This window comes from Rana temporaria, chromosome 11 (genome assembly GCF_905171775.1).
Source record: "Rana temporaria chromosome 11, aRanTem1.1, whole genome shotgun sequence".
Lineage (NCBI taxonomy): Eukaryota > Metazoa > Chordata > Amphibia > Anura > Ranidae > Rana > Rana temporaria.
The window spans coordinates 20,512,438-20,528,718 of NC_053499.1; the positions used below are offsets into that span (position 1 = coordinate 20,512,438).

At 42.4% G+C, this 16,281-nt stretch overlaps 1 protein-coding gene across 17 annotated transcripts in view; it reads right to left on the minus strand.

Annotated features, from left to right (window-relative positions):
• Positions 1 to 16,281, minus strand: part of PPFIA1 (PTPRF interacting protein alpha 1) — a 163,873-nt gene that overhangs the window by 16,108 nt on the left and 131,484 nt on the right. For 11 of the 17 annotated variants that reach the window (XM_040328129.1, XM_040328126.1, XM_040328121.1 and 8 more), the window contains 4 exons: positions 9,044 to 9,106; positions 6,316 to 6,342; positions 1,637 to 1,812; positions 1,436 to 1,533 (listed from right to left, as the gene is read on the minus strand). In XM_040328129.1, coding sequence (XP_040184063.1) covers positions 1,436 to 1,533; positions 1,637 to 1,812; positions 6,316 to 6,342; positions 9,044 to 9,106 — 364 coding nt within the window. The remainder of the gene's footprint in view (positions 1 to 1,435; positions 1,534 to 1,636; positions 1,813 to 6,315; positions 6,343 to 9,043; positions 9,107 to 16,281) is intronic. The other 6 variants (XM_040328132.1, XM_040328137.1, XM_040328136.1 and 3 more) reach the window with 2 other exon arrangements.

Below are 16,281 nucleotides of genomic sequence, written 5' to 3' on the forward strand. Positions count from 1 at the left end.
CAGCAGGACCGGTATCTGCTCCTTTGTGCAAAGAGTAACAGGATGAGCACTGCCAGAGCCTTACAAAATGATCTCCAGCAGGCCACTGGTATGAAAGTCTCTGACCAATCAAAAACAGAGCCCAACGTCCTCTAGTGGGCCCTGTGTTCACTGCCCCGCACCGTGGAGCTCGATTGGCATAGGCCAATGAACACCAGAATTGGCAGGCCTGTGCTTTTCACAGATGAGAGCAGGTTCACCCTGAGCACATGTGACAGACATGAAAGGGTCTGGAGAAGCCACGGAAAACATTAGGCTGCTTGTAACATTGTTCAGCATGACCGATTTGGGTGGTGGTTCTGTGATGGTCTGGGAAAGCATATTCATGGAGGGACACACAGACCTCTGCAGACAATGGCACCCTGACTGCCATTAGGCATCGGGATGAAATCCTTGAACCCACTGACAGACCCCTACACTGGTGCAGTGGGTCCTGGGTTCTTCCTGGTGCAAAACAATGCCCGGCCTCATGTGGCGAGAGCATGCAGCCAGTTCTTTGGAGGTTGAAGAAATTGATACCATTGAATGGCCCTTACGCTAGCCTGACCTAAATCCAATAGAACACCTCTGGGACATTATGTTTCAGTCCATCCAAAGTCTGCCAGTTTGCACCTCAGCCTGTTCAGGAGCTCAGGGATGCTGTGGTCCAGATCTGGGTGGAAATAGCCCAGGATACCATTCACAGTCTCAATAAAAGCATGTCAGGCATGCATACAAGCACGTGGGGCCATACATACTACTGAGCACCATTTTGAGTTGCTGCAATGAAATTTCAGCAAAATGGACTAGCCTGCTGCATAATTTTTTCTACAGTTTTTTGGGGTGTCTTTGAATTCAACCCTCTGAAGGTTGATCATTTCCATCACACAATGTGACATCCTTTCGTTCACACATTACCCAGTCCATATCAGTATAGATATCCAGCAAAATATTTCCCCCCATTGTCATCTGATGTGTTTTCATAGTGTTCCTTGAATTTTTTTGAGCAGTGTATATAAGCTGCATTGTCAATAAAGGATAAGTTCACCTTTTAGAAAAAAATATATATTGCAGATAAAAATATAAAACATTTTTTTTTACACCGCAGGCTGTAAAACATTGCACCCACGATTGACAGGGTGACATCAGAATTGTGACAGCGGGTGCGGGGAGGAGAACCCTCACCTGCTTTTAGAGAGTGGGCGTATAGGAGCAAGTTACCTCTTAAATATGGGCAAACATGCAACATGCTCTTAAATGTGAACTTATCCTTTAAGACTGGCTGTTCCTGTGAATGTCTGTTCCTGTGCCTCAGTTCTCATACTTGCTGCTTTAGTATTGGTAACCATTAAATAATATCAAGTCTAAAAAACTATTTAACATAATCAATCAACATGCAGGAATATATTTTTAATACCTTTATTTTCATTTTGACTGTCATCTCGTTTCCTCTCTAGTTCTTGCCTGTCATAGTTCAACCTCCGTAAACACATGATGCCACACTGAAAACTATTCCTGATTGAATAAAGAATTGTGAAAATGTTATTCCATACTTCCCTGACTTTTTGCAGCCCCTCACTATAGAGATCACAAGGTGACCTGCCACGGTGGATCCTACCTGTGAAAGCTGTCCACCATTTTCAGTTGTCCGCGGAGGTCCTTCTTTGTCAAATGGTCCAGCATTCTAGCATCAACAAGGCACTCCATAAAATAACTTCGGTACTGAGGCAGGCCCAAGCTAGGCAGCCACTCATTACCAATCCACTCATGATTCATGTCGCCATATGCAAGGGTCTAGAATAAGAGCAAAACCTTTGTAAAACTGGTTACAAAACATGAGAACGATTTTCCTACACCAAATTCCCATTTGCTTTATGGCAAAAAGTGCCTTGTAGGAACAGCAAACTGCAGACTTGGTCTATTAAGTGTCTTCACATCCTGTGAAGAAAACACAGTGTGTCAAACTTTTGACAAAACAATTTACCTGCAAAAGGCAACAAAAGTATACTCGCCTCTCTCCTGCCTTTCCTCCGTTCCAGAGCTGCAATTCTGTATATGGCTAGGGATATTCCCCGCCATGCCACCAATGGACTCTCGGTAACCAACAATTTATATGATGAAAAAGTGCTTACAATTTATTAACAAAAATATAATAAAATCAGGACATGTATCCATATATAAAAAAGGTAAACAATAAAAGACAATGCTTGCAGTGGCATATCCTATACATGTTTGGCAGTGAACACCGCTTCTTCAGGAGGAATTACTATCTACAATACAAATAATACATCATAGAAATAAAGTATTAAACATACATAATTTTAGATATGACTAGTAAATAGAGAAGACCAAAGAAAGTATTTTTTTTTATTTTGTTGCTTACCCATGGAACACCAGCAACCAAAAATAGTGGAGGATAATGGGTGGGAGAGACTGGTATTCGGAAACATACTTGCCATTCCTAAGCCACATCCTCTTTTGGCATGGATTTATTGGACACGTGTTTATGATCTGGACTGGACCACAAACACTTCTAACCAATTTAATTGAATTGCTCAATGAAATTGATTCAAATCTACATTTTATGTATGATTTTGACCATAAAAGCATTTCCTTTGTGGATTTAAAAATCATTGTAGACCCTGGTGGACCAATCAGGACAAACCTTGATCGTAAACTGCTGCATGCCTCAAGTGCGCATACCCGGCCTCTTGTTCGAAGTCTGCCAAATGCCAAATGTCTAAAGCTGTGCATGACTGTATGGCGCAGGCCAATGTCCTCCATGAGCAACTACTTGCGCGAGGCTATATGCAGACTAACTTGAAAAAAAGTCTTTAACAGGGCTGCCTCACATACCAGAACATCACTGCTCCAAGGCCTACCACAGCCTAAACAAGGCACAGTGAAAGTAATTACTAAATTTTCTACTCATTATAACCAATTATGCATGACCCTGTCGGGTCGCAGGCATTTATTGACAGACCACTATATCCTTCATTAGTGTTGCACATTGAGGGATCACTTAACAAGCAGCCACTATAGAGTGCCACGGCGGCCATTTGGCCCACATGGCACCTTTTGCTGCGGACATTGCCCTCAATGTCTTTGGGCCCAGGAGGGCACTACCTTCATACTCTCCAACGGTGAACGATTTGTAATTGGTCACTCTATAAATATCATTCATCGGATAGGACCACTCAGGCGTCTTGGGCTCCTGGCTTCAAGTTAACCAATTAACCAACAGCCCACAGAGACCTTGTAGCCCACACCTAACTTGGTGAGGTGCCCAGAGGTTACGAGTAAAAAATCTTCCCTCCCCCAGGTTGCAATACATGGCTCCTCTATTGTAGCACCTCCCCCCCAAAACCCACCCTGTTTTTACCCTCCATTCCCCCTTTCTTCCTCCTTTCTCCTTTTCAGTCCGCTTTTTCTTTCCCTCCTTTTAATCCTCTATGTGTTCCTCTTCCACCTTTCTCTTTCCCATCTACTGTTCCTGCCACCCCACTCTTGGTGGTTTTACCCACTAAATTTTTCTCTACAATTCCCTCTTCACTGTCTCTTTTTATATTATTTATCCAATTTAATCCAAGATGTGTCAACTATGAGTACAACATCTCTCATCTAGATATATGTGCTTGTGGATTACCTCCCGTGTCCACTGGAGGGAGCCCCTGCAGTTGGTGTTCCGTAGGTAAGCAACAAAATAGAATTTTTTTTTTTTTTAACTTTGGTCTTCTCTTACCAGTCATATCTAAAATCATGCATGTTCAATACTTTGTTATTTCTATGATGTATTATTTCTATGACGTATTATTTTTATTGTAGAAGGGAGTAATTGATTCCTCCTGAAGAAGCGGTGTTAACTTCAAAACGTGTACAAGATTTGCTGCACATCACCACTCGATCAGCGCCATTGATGTAAAAAATGATATGCTACTGGAAGCATTGCCTTATCTTTCCCCTTTATGTGTGGATACATGTCCTGATTTTATTAGATTTTGTTAATAAAATTTAAACTTTATCACATAAATTATGTTAGTCCTTGGGTAGCGAGATAGTCCATTCCTCTTTCTCCCCATTGGGGACATGGCAGGGAATATCCCTAGCCATATACAATTTGCTATGATTAGGATGACGATACCTTTTATTTAGGGTTGTCCCGATACCACTTTTTTAGGACCGAGTACAAGTACCGATACTTTTTTTCAAGTAGTCGCCGATACCGAATACCGATACTTTTTTTAAATGTGTCCCCAAATGCAGCCATGTCCCCCCCATATGCAGCCATGTCCCCCACATATGCAGCCATGTCCCTCTAGCCATGTCCCTCTAGCCATGTCCCTCACATATGCAGCCATGTCCCTCACATATGCAGCCATGTCCCTCTAGCCATGTCCCTCACATATGCAGCAATGTCCCTCTAGCCATGTCCCTCACATATGCAGCAATGTCCCTCTAGCCATGTCCCTCACATATGCAGCCATGTCCCTATAGCCATGTCCCTCACATATGCAGCCATGTCCCTCACATATGCAGCAATGTCCCTCTAGCCATGTCCCTCACATATGCAGCAATGTCCCTCTAGCCATGTCCCTCGATGCGGCGGCAGCGGCGGGGGGGGGAAAGTATTCTATTTAGGTATCGGGGGTATTTGCGCGAGTACGAGTACTCGGTATCGGTCCCGATACCGATACTGGTATCGGTATCTGGACAACCCTACTTTTATTTTATAGACACCAATCTGAAGCACGCTCCATGTAGAGAGCTGCAACTCTGTCAGAATCTTCAGCATCGGATACTTCTGGGAGTGTTGGATGCCTGTGACCCTACCGTGGGCTGTGGTTCCATCTACAGACTATTATGTCACTGCTGTTTTCTGTAAAGATGTAGGAGTTGGTGGAAGGAACCACAGAGCTCAGCAGGGAACAGAAAAAAATGATTTCCAGAAATGTTGAATTTCGAAGATTCTAAATAAGGCCTGCAGTGCTAGAATGAAGGGACGGCAGGAGACACAGGTAACCCAGAGGGGTGAGTATACTCTAGTGGAGATTTACTAAAACTGGTGCAGCTGTGCATAGTAACCAATCATCCTCTAACTTCAGCTTGTTCAATTAAGCCGACAATAAAACCTGAAAGCTGATTGGTTACTATGCACAGCTGCACCAGGATTCTGTATGCAACAGTTTTAGTAAGGCTCCATTCAAACTTGTACGACTCCAAAGTTGTGCGACTTTGGATGGTTGTACCTCTGCAAAGTTGGACCCATTGTTGCACCACTGTTGCATGTAAAACATTCAGGTATGAGGTTAACATTGAAGTCTATGGCCCTCAAGTTGCATGAAAGTTGGACCAAAGTAATGCATGAACTACTTTGAAGTTGTTGCAACTTCGTCATACATATATGAATGGTTCACTGGAAAACATGGGGCACGACTTGATGTCCAAAGTTGCACAAGTATCCCCTTTGCCTTTTTTCTTTGCAGGGGACTGCTTTTGCCAAAGGTTTGGAGTAACAGTCACTTTAATATGTCCAGCTATGGAAGTGTACCTACCCTGTCAAAATGTAAGATGAATTAAAAAGAAGCAGCAATAAAACAATCCCTGATTACACTGGGCCTATACATACACTGCTTCTTTCAGTAACTGCTCTAAACCCTAGAAATACTTCATATTCCAATCGCACACTTTCCTGTCTCAAAGTTTGGGTGCTGAAGCAACAACCAGCTGGATACTGGTCCAAGTCACAAAATAGATATTTGCCAGCACACCATGGATCGACAAAAAGTAGCGTCCAAATAGGTAATTTATTGCATGATCACAACATAAGAAGAGTGCAGGATCATGCCGGAACCCTTCGTCAGTCACATGCCTGACAAAGGGGTCCTGTGTGACTCTGAAACGTTGCACTCTTAAGTTGTGATCATGCAATAAATTACCTATTTGGATGCTTTTTGTCGATCCATGGTGTGCTGGCAAATATCTATTTTGCGCTGAACCCTAGACGCAGATTATATGCAAGGGACAGCTTTTTCACTACTCATCCCTTAAGGAGGAAGAGCTCTGTTCTGACACCATGGAAAGTGTTTTTAAGGGTACTTGAATCGTATGAACATACAACCCAACTAGAAATAGGGAACATTTTTGTATGGTGGGAAAACATTACGCCGTAGCCTCTTTGAAGTGTGTGAAGACAGGGTATAAGCTAGCCTAGAGTGCAGGAAAATGTGAATCCCCGATTTCTGTGCGCTATAAAGTGATTGAAACTGAAAACGGTAAATTAGTGAAAAACGCTCAAACCTGAGCCCAGCTTCCCTCCTCATCTTCCTGGTGTTAGGTGGGTTAGGAAAGCAAAAGAACATAAAACATTAGTCAGCAGGGTTAATGGGAATAAAGTGGACACTCCATGCAACACACACCCCCCTTCCCAATACTCCAGTGCACATGCAAAGTGGAAACACATAGAAACATTAGGGACCTCTGTGTTTTATAACTCAATGCCACATAAATTTTATTCTAGAATTCAATATAGTGAAAGTCTCTCTGCTGTGCGCAAACATGGGAAGGCACTTCACCAAATTCCTGACCTAAGACACGAGGCTGCCGTCAACTGGACACTGGAAATTCTAAAGAGTGCCAGACCAAGGATCCAAATCCCAAATCTTTTAATAGTAGGGTTTGTTTAGAACATAAAACAGCCAGTACGGTCCAGAGGCTCAGAACACTCCTGCTTCATCATGGCTTGTATATTGCAGAGGGGACTCAAAACCACACAATCACCAGGATTGTGTAATCACCGAAATATTCCAGGGCTGAGAAGGCTTGAGCATTGAAGGCGCTTACACTTATTAGCAGCTTCATCCCGATTGTCAGAAAGATATTTCTGTTTAGCATTTGTTAAACTATAAACAATGATATACTGTAGTCACCTGCTGCTTTAAGAACACCTAGTTACAATTTATCTCGTTTTTAGACCCCTTGCACACAGGCAACTGGGCCTGTGCAACTAATCCTGGTGTATTACATCTGCATGTAAAGCGTAGTCCAGGGGTTGACAAATTTGCTTGGAATCTAGGAGCCAGCTAAAAAAGTTAGGAGCCAGAAAAGGCGCCCCGTCGCGACGAGCTTGCGCGCAGAAGCAAACACATACGTGAGCAGCGACCGCATATGTAAACGGTGTTCAAACCACACACGTGAGGTATCGCCGCGATTGGTAGAGCGAGAGCAATAATGCTAGCCCTAGACCTCCTCTGTAACTCAAAACATGCAACCTGTAGAGTTTTTTAAACGTCGCCTATGGAGATTTTAAAGGGTAAAAGTTTGACGCCATTCCACGAGCGGACGCAATTTTGAAGCGTGACATGTTGGGTATCAATTTACTCGGCGTAACATTATCTTTCATACTATTAAAAAAAATGGGGATAATTTTACTGTGGTCTCATTTTTTAATTAAAAAAAGTGTAATTTTTTCCCCAAAAAAGTGCGCTTGCAAGACCGCTGCGCAAATACGGCATGACAGAAAGTATTGCAACGATCGCCATTTTATTCTCTAGGGTGTTAGGATAAAAAATATATATAATGTTTGGGGGTTCTAATTAGAGGGAAGAAGATGGCAGTGAAAATAGTGAAAAATTACATTAGAATTGCTGTTTAACTTGTAATGCTTAACTTGTAATACCAATGGCCACCACCAGATGGCGCCAGCTTACACATCTGGTGGTAATAACTTGTAATACCAACGGCTCACCACCAGATGGTGCCAGCTCCCAAAAAAAAACATTTTTTTTTTTTTTTTTGCCCCCCCTTCCAAGCCAAGTCGCCAGGACCCTATTTCTAGTCGCCATGGCGACCTGGCGCCCGGGATTTGTCGACCCCTGGCGTAGTCGCTAAAAACAACCGCTCATAGATATAAATGGCTGTGCACGACTGCTGAGTACACATCAGAGCTTTCGTAAACATGGAGTATAGGTTGCATGTGTATTCCAAGAGAACATTTTCTGTATTTTTTCTTTCATACCCTCAAAGCCAGGTCAATAAAGACATGGATGAGCGAGTTTGGGGTGGAGGATCCCGACTGGCCTGCACAGGGTTCTGACCTCAACCCTATAGAACATCTTTGGGATGAATTAGAGCGGAGACTACGAGCCAGGACTTCTTGTCCAGCATCAGTGCCCGACCTCGCAAATGCGCTTCTGTTTAAACATTCCCATAGACACACTCCTAAACCTTGTGGACAGCCTTCCCAGAAGAGTTGAAGGTATTATAGCGGCAAAGGGTGGGCCAACGCAATATTAAACCCTACGGACTAAGACGCCATTAGTTCATGTAAAGGCCGGTGTCCCAATACCTTTGGCACTATAGTCTATGTGTGGCTACCCCTGCTCAACAGAAGTTCATTGTAGATCAACCTTTGCCAAACAGGAAATTTGGACTTTTCTAGATCTGTGGATGCAATCTCTGATCAGTGTATTTTGACAGTGGAGAGCCTTGCTGTCAGAATAAAGTGTCCCAGTTAGGGGATTCCTCCATCCACCTCCCATGTGTGGATGGAGGAATCTTTTCCGTTCAGCAGAACGAAAAAAACAAAACAAAAAACCCGATCTATGGCTAGCTTTAGTTTGCCGAGCGGATGTTGGCCACCCAAAGCTCGAATTTTGGCAGATTCAGCAGGAATTGGTCAAAATTTGAGCCATATATGAGCTGTTGAACGGCAACTCACAGAAGGCACTCTACAAATCTCAGTGGCAATGAGAAGGCCTCCCAGTCTGCCTTTTAACACAGAGGTTCAACTAGTTTCTATTAATTTCTCAAATTAACCTCTTAAACGTTGAATAAACCTCATTAAAACACCAGTTTGGCCAACACTGAAGAGGTTATTAAAAAAACAAACAAAAAAAAAAAACCTAAACTCTATCAAACAAGAATTGAGCGTCTACAAGAACACTTGTCGTAAATCTACAAAGAAAAGGTGGCAAGAGGCACCCGCAGGAGATGCTACAAAACACAGGCGGTGCTGCTGTAAACTAACCGTTTGTGGAGACGCTGTGAGAGTTTCCATCTCTTCATGAGTAACCCAGACATTTCCCGTGGACTATTTACAAGCACATCCAGTGAGAGAAGCAGTAACAGAGAGGGAAGGTGGCACAACATATAAGCAACAGGTACACAGTGGAGCAGGAAAGTGCAAATGCTAAGAGTCTACGGCAATTAGGTTTAACCAAGTCTACATAGGAACACAGCTGAAACCCTAATGCCATTATTAAAACATGCCATTAAGGTAGCATAACGTGATTCACTTTGTGTGGACACATTGTACAGTTCTTTAAAGGGAAACTAAAGTTTTTATCACAGTATATTTAAAAAAAATATAGATCTTTATAAAATGTTTGATGATATACAAGTGAATTTGAGCACCTTAAACTAAAACTGCATTAAAAAAACTTTTTAGATCCCTGATAGGTCATTAGAACGATCTCACACTAACATGTTAATGGAAAACCACAAGTTGTTTTCCATCTTTTTATATATGCAGCTTTCATTAAAAGAAGATCTGGTAATCCTGCCATGAAGGTCCTATTTCAGGTGTTTCCTGTTTTGGGATGACAACTTCCTCAAACTGTGCTCCTGTGTTGTCACCTTGTCAAATGTGCTCCTCATTGAGGCTACAAGTGGCTGTCCAGAGACACACCACTGGTAGGGTGCACCATTGTTCCTATCAGGAAGACGGTACAGAAAAATGATGTGCAGCCAACAATGGAGCCAGTGTTTATAGACAGGAAGTGGCTGAAATCCAGAAAAGGAAGTTGGCACCACAATATAATACACAAAAGAGTATCTTTAAAGTAGAACTTCAAGTGGTTGTAAAGGTTCAGTTTTTTTTTTAAATAACTACACATTGGAGGCAAGTATGACATGTTTGTTAATTTTGCACAGAGTGGCCCTGATCCTCCTCTAGGGTCCTACGGTGGCTCTCGCGGCACCTCCCCGCAATAGATAACCCCCTCTGGGAAGCTCTCTCCTGAGGGAGTTACCTTGCGGGTGCGCTCCTGCGTCATACACTCAGCGTCCATAGCCACCGAGTGCATGACTCGGCCCCGTCATTGGATTTGATTGACAGCAGCGGGAGCCAATGGCTACACTGATATCAATCTATCCAGTGAAGAGCCGAGAAACCGTGGAGAGAGCAACACAGGATCGCGCCCACGGAAATTCGGGGCTCAGGTTAATAAAACAGGGGCTTGGGGGGGCTTGACACAGCAAGGTGTTTTTTCACCTTAATGCATAGGATGCATTAAGGTGAAAAAACACGCAGGTTTACAAACTCCTTTCAGTCTTCCAATCAACATTGATTATTTTTAATCCTCATTAGCATTAGTAAATAGATATGATATACTTTCCTATTTACTGCAGGAGTCTTCAGGAGGGGAGGAAAGAAGAAGGAGTTTCTCAGCTAAGCACTCTCTCCTTCATGCATGCTTGAGCCAACAGCAGATGTATTTCAGGAAGTAAATGCTACATGAATCATCTGCCCTTACTCAAGATGGCCAGAAATGCTATGGGGTTGTTTTTCAAAGTGATTTCTCAACAAAATTAAAAGCATAGCGACGTGGACGGATGGAGGAGTTTGCTTTGAAGATTAAAAATGAATTAAATTGTGTTTTTGGTTTGAAGTACTCATATACAGTGAAGATCAACTTTATCGAGGAACAGTCCTAAAATCCACAAATACATTCTACGCGTTTCAGCTTATCAGACCTTAATCATGTCCATGAGTAAAGTCTGATCTGTCGAAACGCGTCAGTTTAACGTGGATTTTATGACAGTTTCTCATTACTCTTTGTGGATTAATCATTTGTGGATTAATCATTTGTGGATTAATCATTTGTGGATTAATCATTTGTGGATTAATCGTGGTGCCTGCTTCCCTTTCTGGATTAAATGTGTGTGCCAGAGCACCAATGCATATTTTTGAGGAGTGGAGGTAGTAGCGCTGTCTGTGTGTTCCAGAAGTGACTGAAAGGATGGAGACAAACAGCACTGAGATGCAAAAGAAAAAAAAAACTAAATTAAAAAAAGAAGTGGTGAAAATTGTATCATAATAGAAAAAATTAATTAGAAAACCCCCACCATTGACAACTGTTACAGTTGTCAATGATGGGGGTTTTCTAATTTTTTTCTATTATAGATTTTATACTTTTCTCATATATAGTAGGTTAAAAGCTTTGGCTGGCATTCCACTACATTGTAAAAACATGTTATATATGGTTTTATGGTTTGCAGTTACAGATTAAATGGAGGCAACCATATTTGACCATTCCATATTCGGGCTCTGCTTTCCTAGTAGCAATAAACAATGACGGTCTTAATACTCCTATTCTCAGGGCAGGTCTGGCCTGACCACAACCGACTTGCTATAAGACCAACAGAGCTGTTAATAAGGCAGGGAGCACTAATCCAATCCCATTTCATCATGTTCCCCTGACCCCTAAAGGGCGCATTGGTATGTATGTATATATATATATATATATATATATATATATATATATATATATATATATATATATATATATATTAGCAAAAAAATAAAAAAAGTCAGGTAATTTTACAATGACAATCTGAACGTATAGTCATTGAAAAACTATAAGCTGTACTTTTTGCTGAACCGCAACAAGCATATTACTGATTGCCAAACTAAGTTAATCATTCACTCCCCTGTCAGACATGACTCCACCCGCTGATGCATTTCACCCAAGGGGTTTAATTATAGGAGGTCCTCCTAGGATTAATCCCATTGAGCAAAACGTGCTAGGGCGCAGCCACACCAGACAGGGGACAGAATATTTGTCTGACCCAGTCTAGCATCAATAAAGCTTGTTGCAGTTCAGTAAAAAATACACAGTGTAGCTTATGCATCCTTATGCCCGGAGTTTGAAAGGCAGATCCTGCACAGCTGGCCAATGCATCGGCTGGCCTGGAGAGATGTCATTTATATGTATTTAAAAATAAACGATAGTTTCCCTTTAACCCAATTATAGAAAATGCATTTTCTTTCTATGCATACATTATAAAGGGTATTGTTACAAGAGACATGTGTTGTTGAAAATGCATAAAGGCCAATGAACACATTAGAAGTAGGTTATGAAAAAAATGAAAAATGATGTATGAACATTCCATAATATGGATACATAAACATTTCAATAGAGTATTTAAAATGCATGTGCTTATACATATATACCATACTTTGCAGTAAAGCCAAAGCTGTCCGAAAAAAAACTAGAACCTCTTTTTAATTGCAGCATGTGCTTGCAGTGGGGGATTCCCCTTCACTATCAACTGGAAGACACAGGAAGTGAGGGGCAATCTCCCTAAGAGCCCATTCACACCCAGGCGTTTTGTCGCCTGTAGTGTGACGCCCGCTGCCGCCCCGACACGCCAGAGGGATGATGTAACATTGCCCTCTATGGAGATGGTTCACATCTCCACGCCGAACGCCTGCCGCCTGTTTTCAAGCGTCTTTCGGCGATCGGCATAAAAGATGTGAACAATCTCCATAGAGGAGGTGAAGGCTGCATTCACAATCGCGGCGTTTTGTCTCCGCGAATCGCGGTACAAAACGCCGCTATTTGTCGCCGCAATTCGCGGGACAAAACGCAGCGATTTAGTACGCCGAGGTGTGAATGCAGCCTTAATGAGGGGAAATTCCACTTCTGAAAGCCGTCAATGGAACAGGTGTCCCCACTGAAAGATTCCCCACTGTTGGCAGTTTCAACTGTAACATTTTAGATTAATCCTAAATAAGTTCCCAATCAAACTGAAGTCTTTTGAATGGTGACAAAGAAAATGGTTAAAACGTACCCGATTTATTAACCCTACCCATCTCAGTCTAAAACTAAAAGTCCTGGCTGTAATAAAATGTTAAAGAAAACTCATCGGGTGTATCAATGTGTTTAAAAATTTTAAACCCTGCGATGTCAGTTAGAATTAAAAATCCTTTAATCAATTTCCATGCACATCAGTAGCCCCCGGGATCCAAGGTGGATAAAATACTAACGATTTAAACTCCTGTCCAGCTTAAAGTAAATCCTCACCTTGTAAAACAGGTAAAAACTAAAACGAACGGCAAAACATTTGTATTTAAATACAAAAAAAATAAAATAAAAACCCAACACATTAAGACCCTTCCTCCCCCTTTTTTATAAGTGATTACATACATACAAGGAAAGTAATGGTGTCTCTAAGACAGCATTATCAATTTATGAGTGAAAATGGATATTCTTGCCCAAGTTTGTCCAAGACCGATTTTCTTTAACCACTTAAGACCCTGACCAAAATGCAGGTAAAGGACCAGGCCCCTTTTTGCGATTTGGCACTGCGTCGCTTTAACTGACAATTGCGCAGTCGTGTGACGTGGCTCCCAAACAAAATTGGCGAACTTTTTTTCCCACAAATAGAGCTTTCTTTTTAATCACCTCTGCGGTTTTTATTTTTTGCGCTATAAACAAAAATAGAGCAACAATTTTGAAAAAAAAAAATGCAATATTTTTAACTTTTTGCTATAATAAATATCCCCCAAAAATATATAGAAAAAACGTGTTTTCCCTCAGTTTAGGCCGATACGTATTCTTCTACCTATTTTTGGTAAATAAGCGTTTATCGATTGTTTGCGCAAAATTTATAGCCTTTACAAAATAGGGGATAGTTTTATTGCATTTTTATTATTTTTTTTTTTTGCTACTAATGGCGGCGATCAGCGATTTTTTTCGTGACTGCGACATTATGGCGGACACATTGGACAATTCTGACATTTTTGGGACCATTCTAGCATTTTTTGCTGTGAAAATTACAAAAATGCATTGTTTACTGTGAAAATGACAATTGCAGTTTGGGAGTTAACCACTGGGGGGGCGCTGAAGGGGTTAAGTGTGACGTTGTATGTGTTTCTAACTGTAGGGGGGCGGGGCTGGACGTGTGACGTCATTGATCGTGTTTCCCTATATCAGGGAACACACGATCAATGACAGCGCCACTGTGAAGAACGGGGAAGGTGTGCTTACAAACACCACTCCCCGTTCTTCAGCTCCGGGGACCGATCGCGGGACTCCGGCGGCGATCGGGGCCGCGGGTCCCGCGGCCACTGAGCTTCGGACCGAGTCGCGGGAAAGCGCCCGCGACCCACGGCTGGGCATTTCACAATCACGTACAGGTACGTGATTGTGCCCAGCCGTGCCATTCTGCCGATGTATATCGGCGTTAGACGGTCCTCAAGTGGTTAAATAAAAATGCATTTAAAAAGGGTGGCAATTGACAATTTTGGGATAAATCTCAAAATAGTTTTATTTGCCAATAAATATAAATAGGACACCTCTGTCTGAGGTTTATTTATACTCTAGACACTTAAAGCTGGGGTTCACCCTGTTAAAAAAAAATGTTTTTTTTTATTAGACCATTACATTCGGCATCGTAGCGCGAGCTACGGTATGCCGGTCTTACATTTTTTAACCCCGTACTCACTGTGCTATCGATGATTGAAGAATTCGGGGAATGGGCGTTCCTATGGTGAGAGAAGGTGATTGACGGCCGGCCCTGGCACGTCACGCTTCTCCGGAAATAGCCGAAATAGGCTTGGCTATTCACGGCGCCTGCGCATAGCCTGTGCGCAGGCGCCGTGAATAGCCGAGACCTACTCCGGCTGTCTTCGGGGAGCGTGACGTGCCAGAGCCGGCCGTCAATCATCCTCCCTCTCCATAGGCACGCCCATTCCCCGCGGGAGTCAGAATCTTCAATCATCGATAGCACAGTGAGTACGGGGATTACAAATTTAAGACCGGCATACCGTAGCTCGCGCTACGATGCCGAAAGTAATGGTCTAATGCTGTGAAGGAGGGTGAACTACCGCTTTAAAAATAAATAAATAAATGTACTCCAGGAATCAGCTTTCCACAGTAACTAATGCGCAGTCCAGAGCTCACAAAGACCCAAGTACATTGTACTAGTGAATATCTATGATAAACAAAACTGTTAACAAGGTCTCAATACCTCTAAGAGACAGTGACAAAGAATGACTGTACTTTTAAACAGTTATTTTTTTTCCTATTGTCCCCCTGCCAAAATGCTGCCTATCCGCGCCCTTCACACTACCATAATATCACTGTCATGGCCCTTTTAGTCCTTCAACTCCAAGCAGCACCAATACATTTGCTCCTTTTATAGGTATTTAAACAATTCATCTACTGCAGTGGTCTCCAAACTGCGGCCCTGGGGCAGGATGTGGCCCTTTGCCTGCCTTTATCCGGCCCTTGGGTCACTACTTCCAAAGGTACAAGACACAATTCTGCCAACTGATACCAGCAATGAAGCACAATATCTCCCACCAACACCAATAATGGGAAACTATTCCTCCCACTGATACTAATGATGTGGCATTATTGCTTTCAAATGATACCGATGATGGGGTATTAGTCCTCCCCTCCCAATGATACCAATAAAGGGGCACTGTTCCTTCCAATTAATCCAATGACAGGGCACTATTCCTGCCAATGATAGGGTACTGCTTCTCCCCCAATACCAATTATGGCGATGTTTACTCCCACTGATGCCAAGAAAATTTCCACTACCACTGGCCATAGTCTGGCCCCCCTAAAGTCTGAAGGTCAATAAACTGGCCCTTTGTTTAGAAAGTTTGGAGACCCCTGATCTACTGTAAAAAGCTGATGGACCTATAGAGGTCTATGTGAAGAGAGTAGTGCAAAGAAGATTTTAGCTATTTGGAGGCAAAGGACTGAAGGAGATATGGCGGCGATATTATGATAAATGCACTCTGTGGAGCGGAAGGGTGGGTTAGATTTTGGTTGGATGCCTAAAGAAAAACAAATTCATGTACCGCATTTATCGGCGTATAACACGCACAGGCATATAACATGCATCCTAACTTTAAAAGGAAAGTTTCAGGAAAAAAACGTTCCATAGCCCCCTGTGTATAACACGCAGGCACAGTTTACCCTCAATTTTCAGGGTAAAAAAGTGAGTGTTATACACCAATAAATACAGTATGTTCTATAAAATTTCAGTTATCCTGTGTATTATGAGATAACTAAGCAGGTAAAAACCTGGAAAAATTCACTCTGGAGGTTTCCATATTATGATTTGTATAAACAGTAGCCAGTAAGAAGCAGAGTAGGGGGGAGACTCAGATACCCCAGACACAGGGCTTTGAGATCTGGACTGCAGACTATATGCTCTGACCACAAAGAAAGCAGGCAAGCGTTC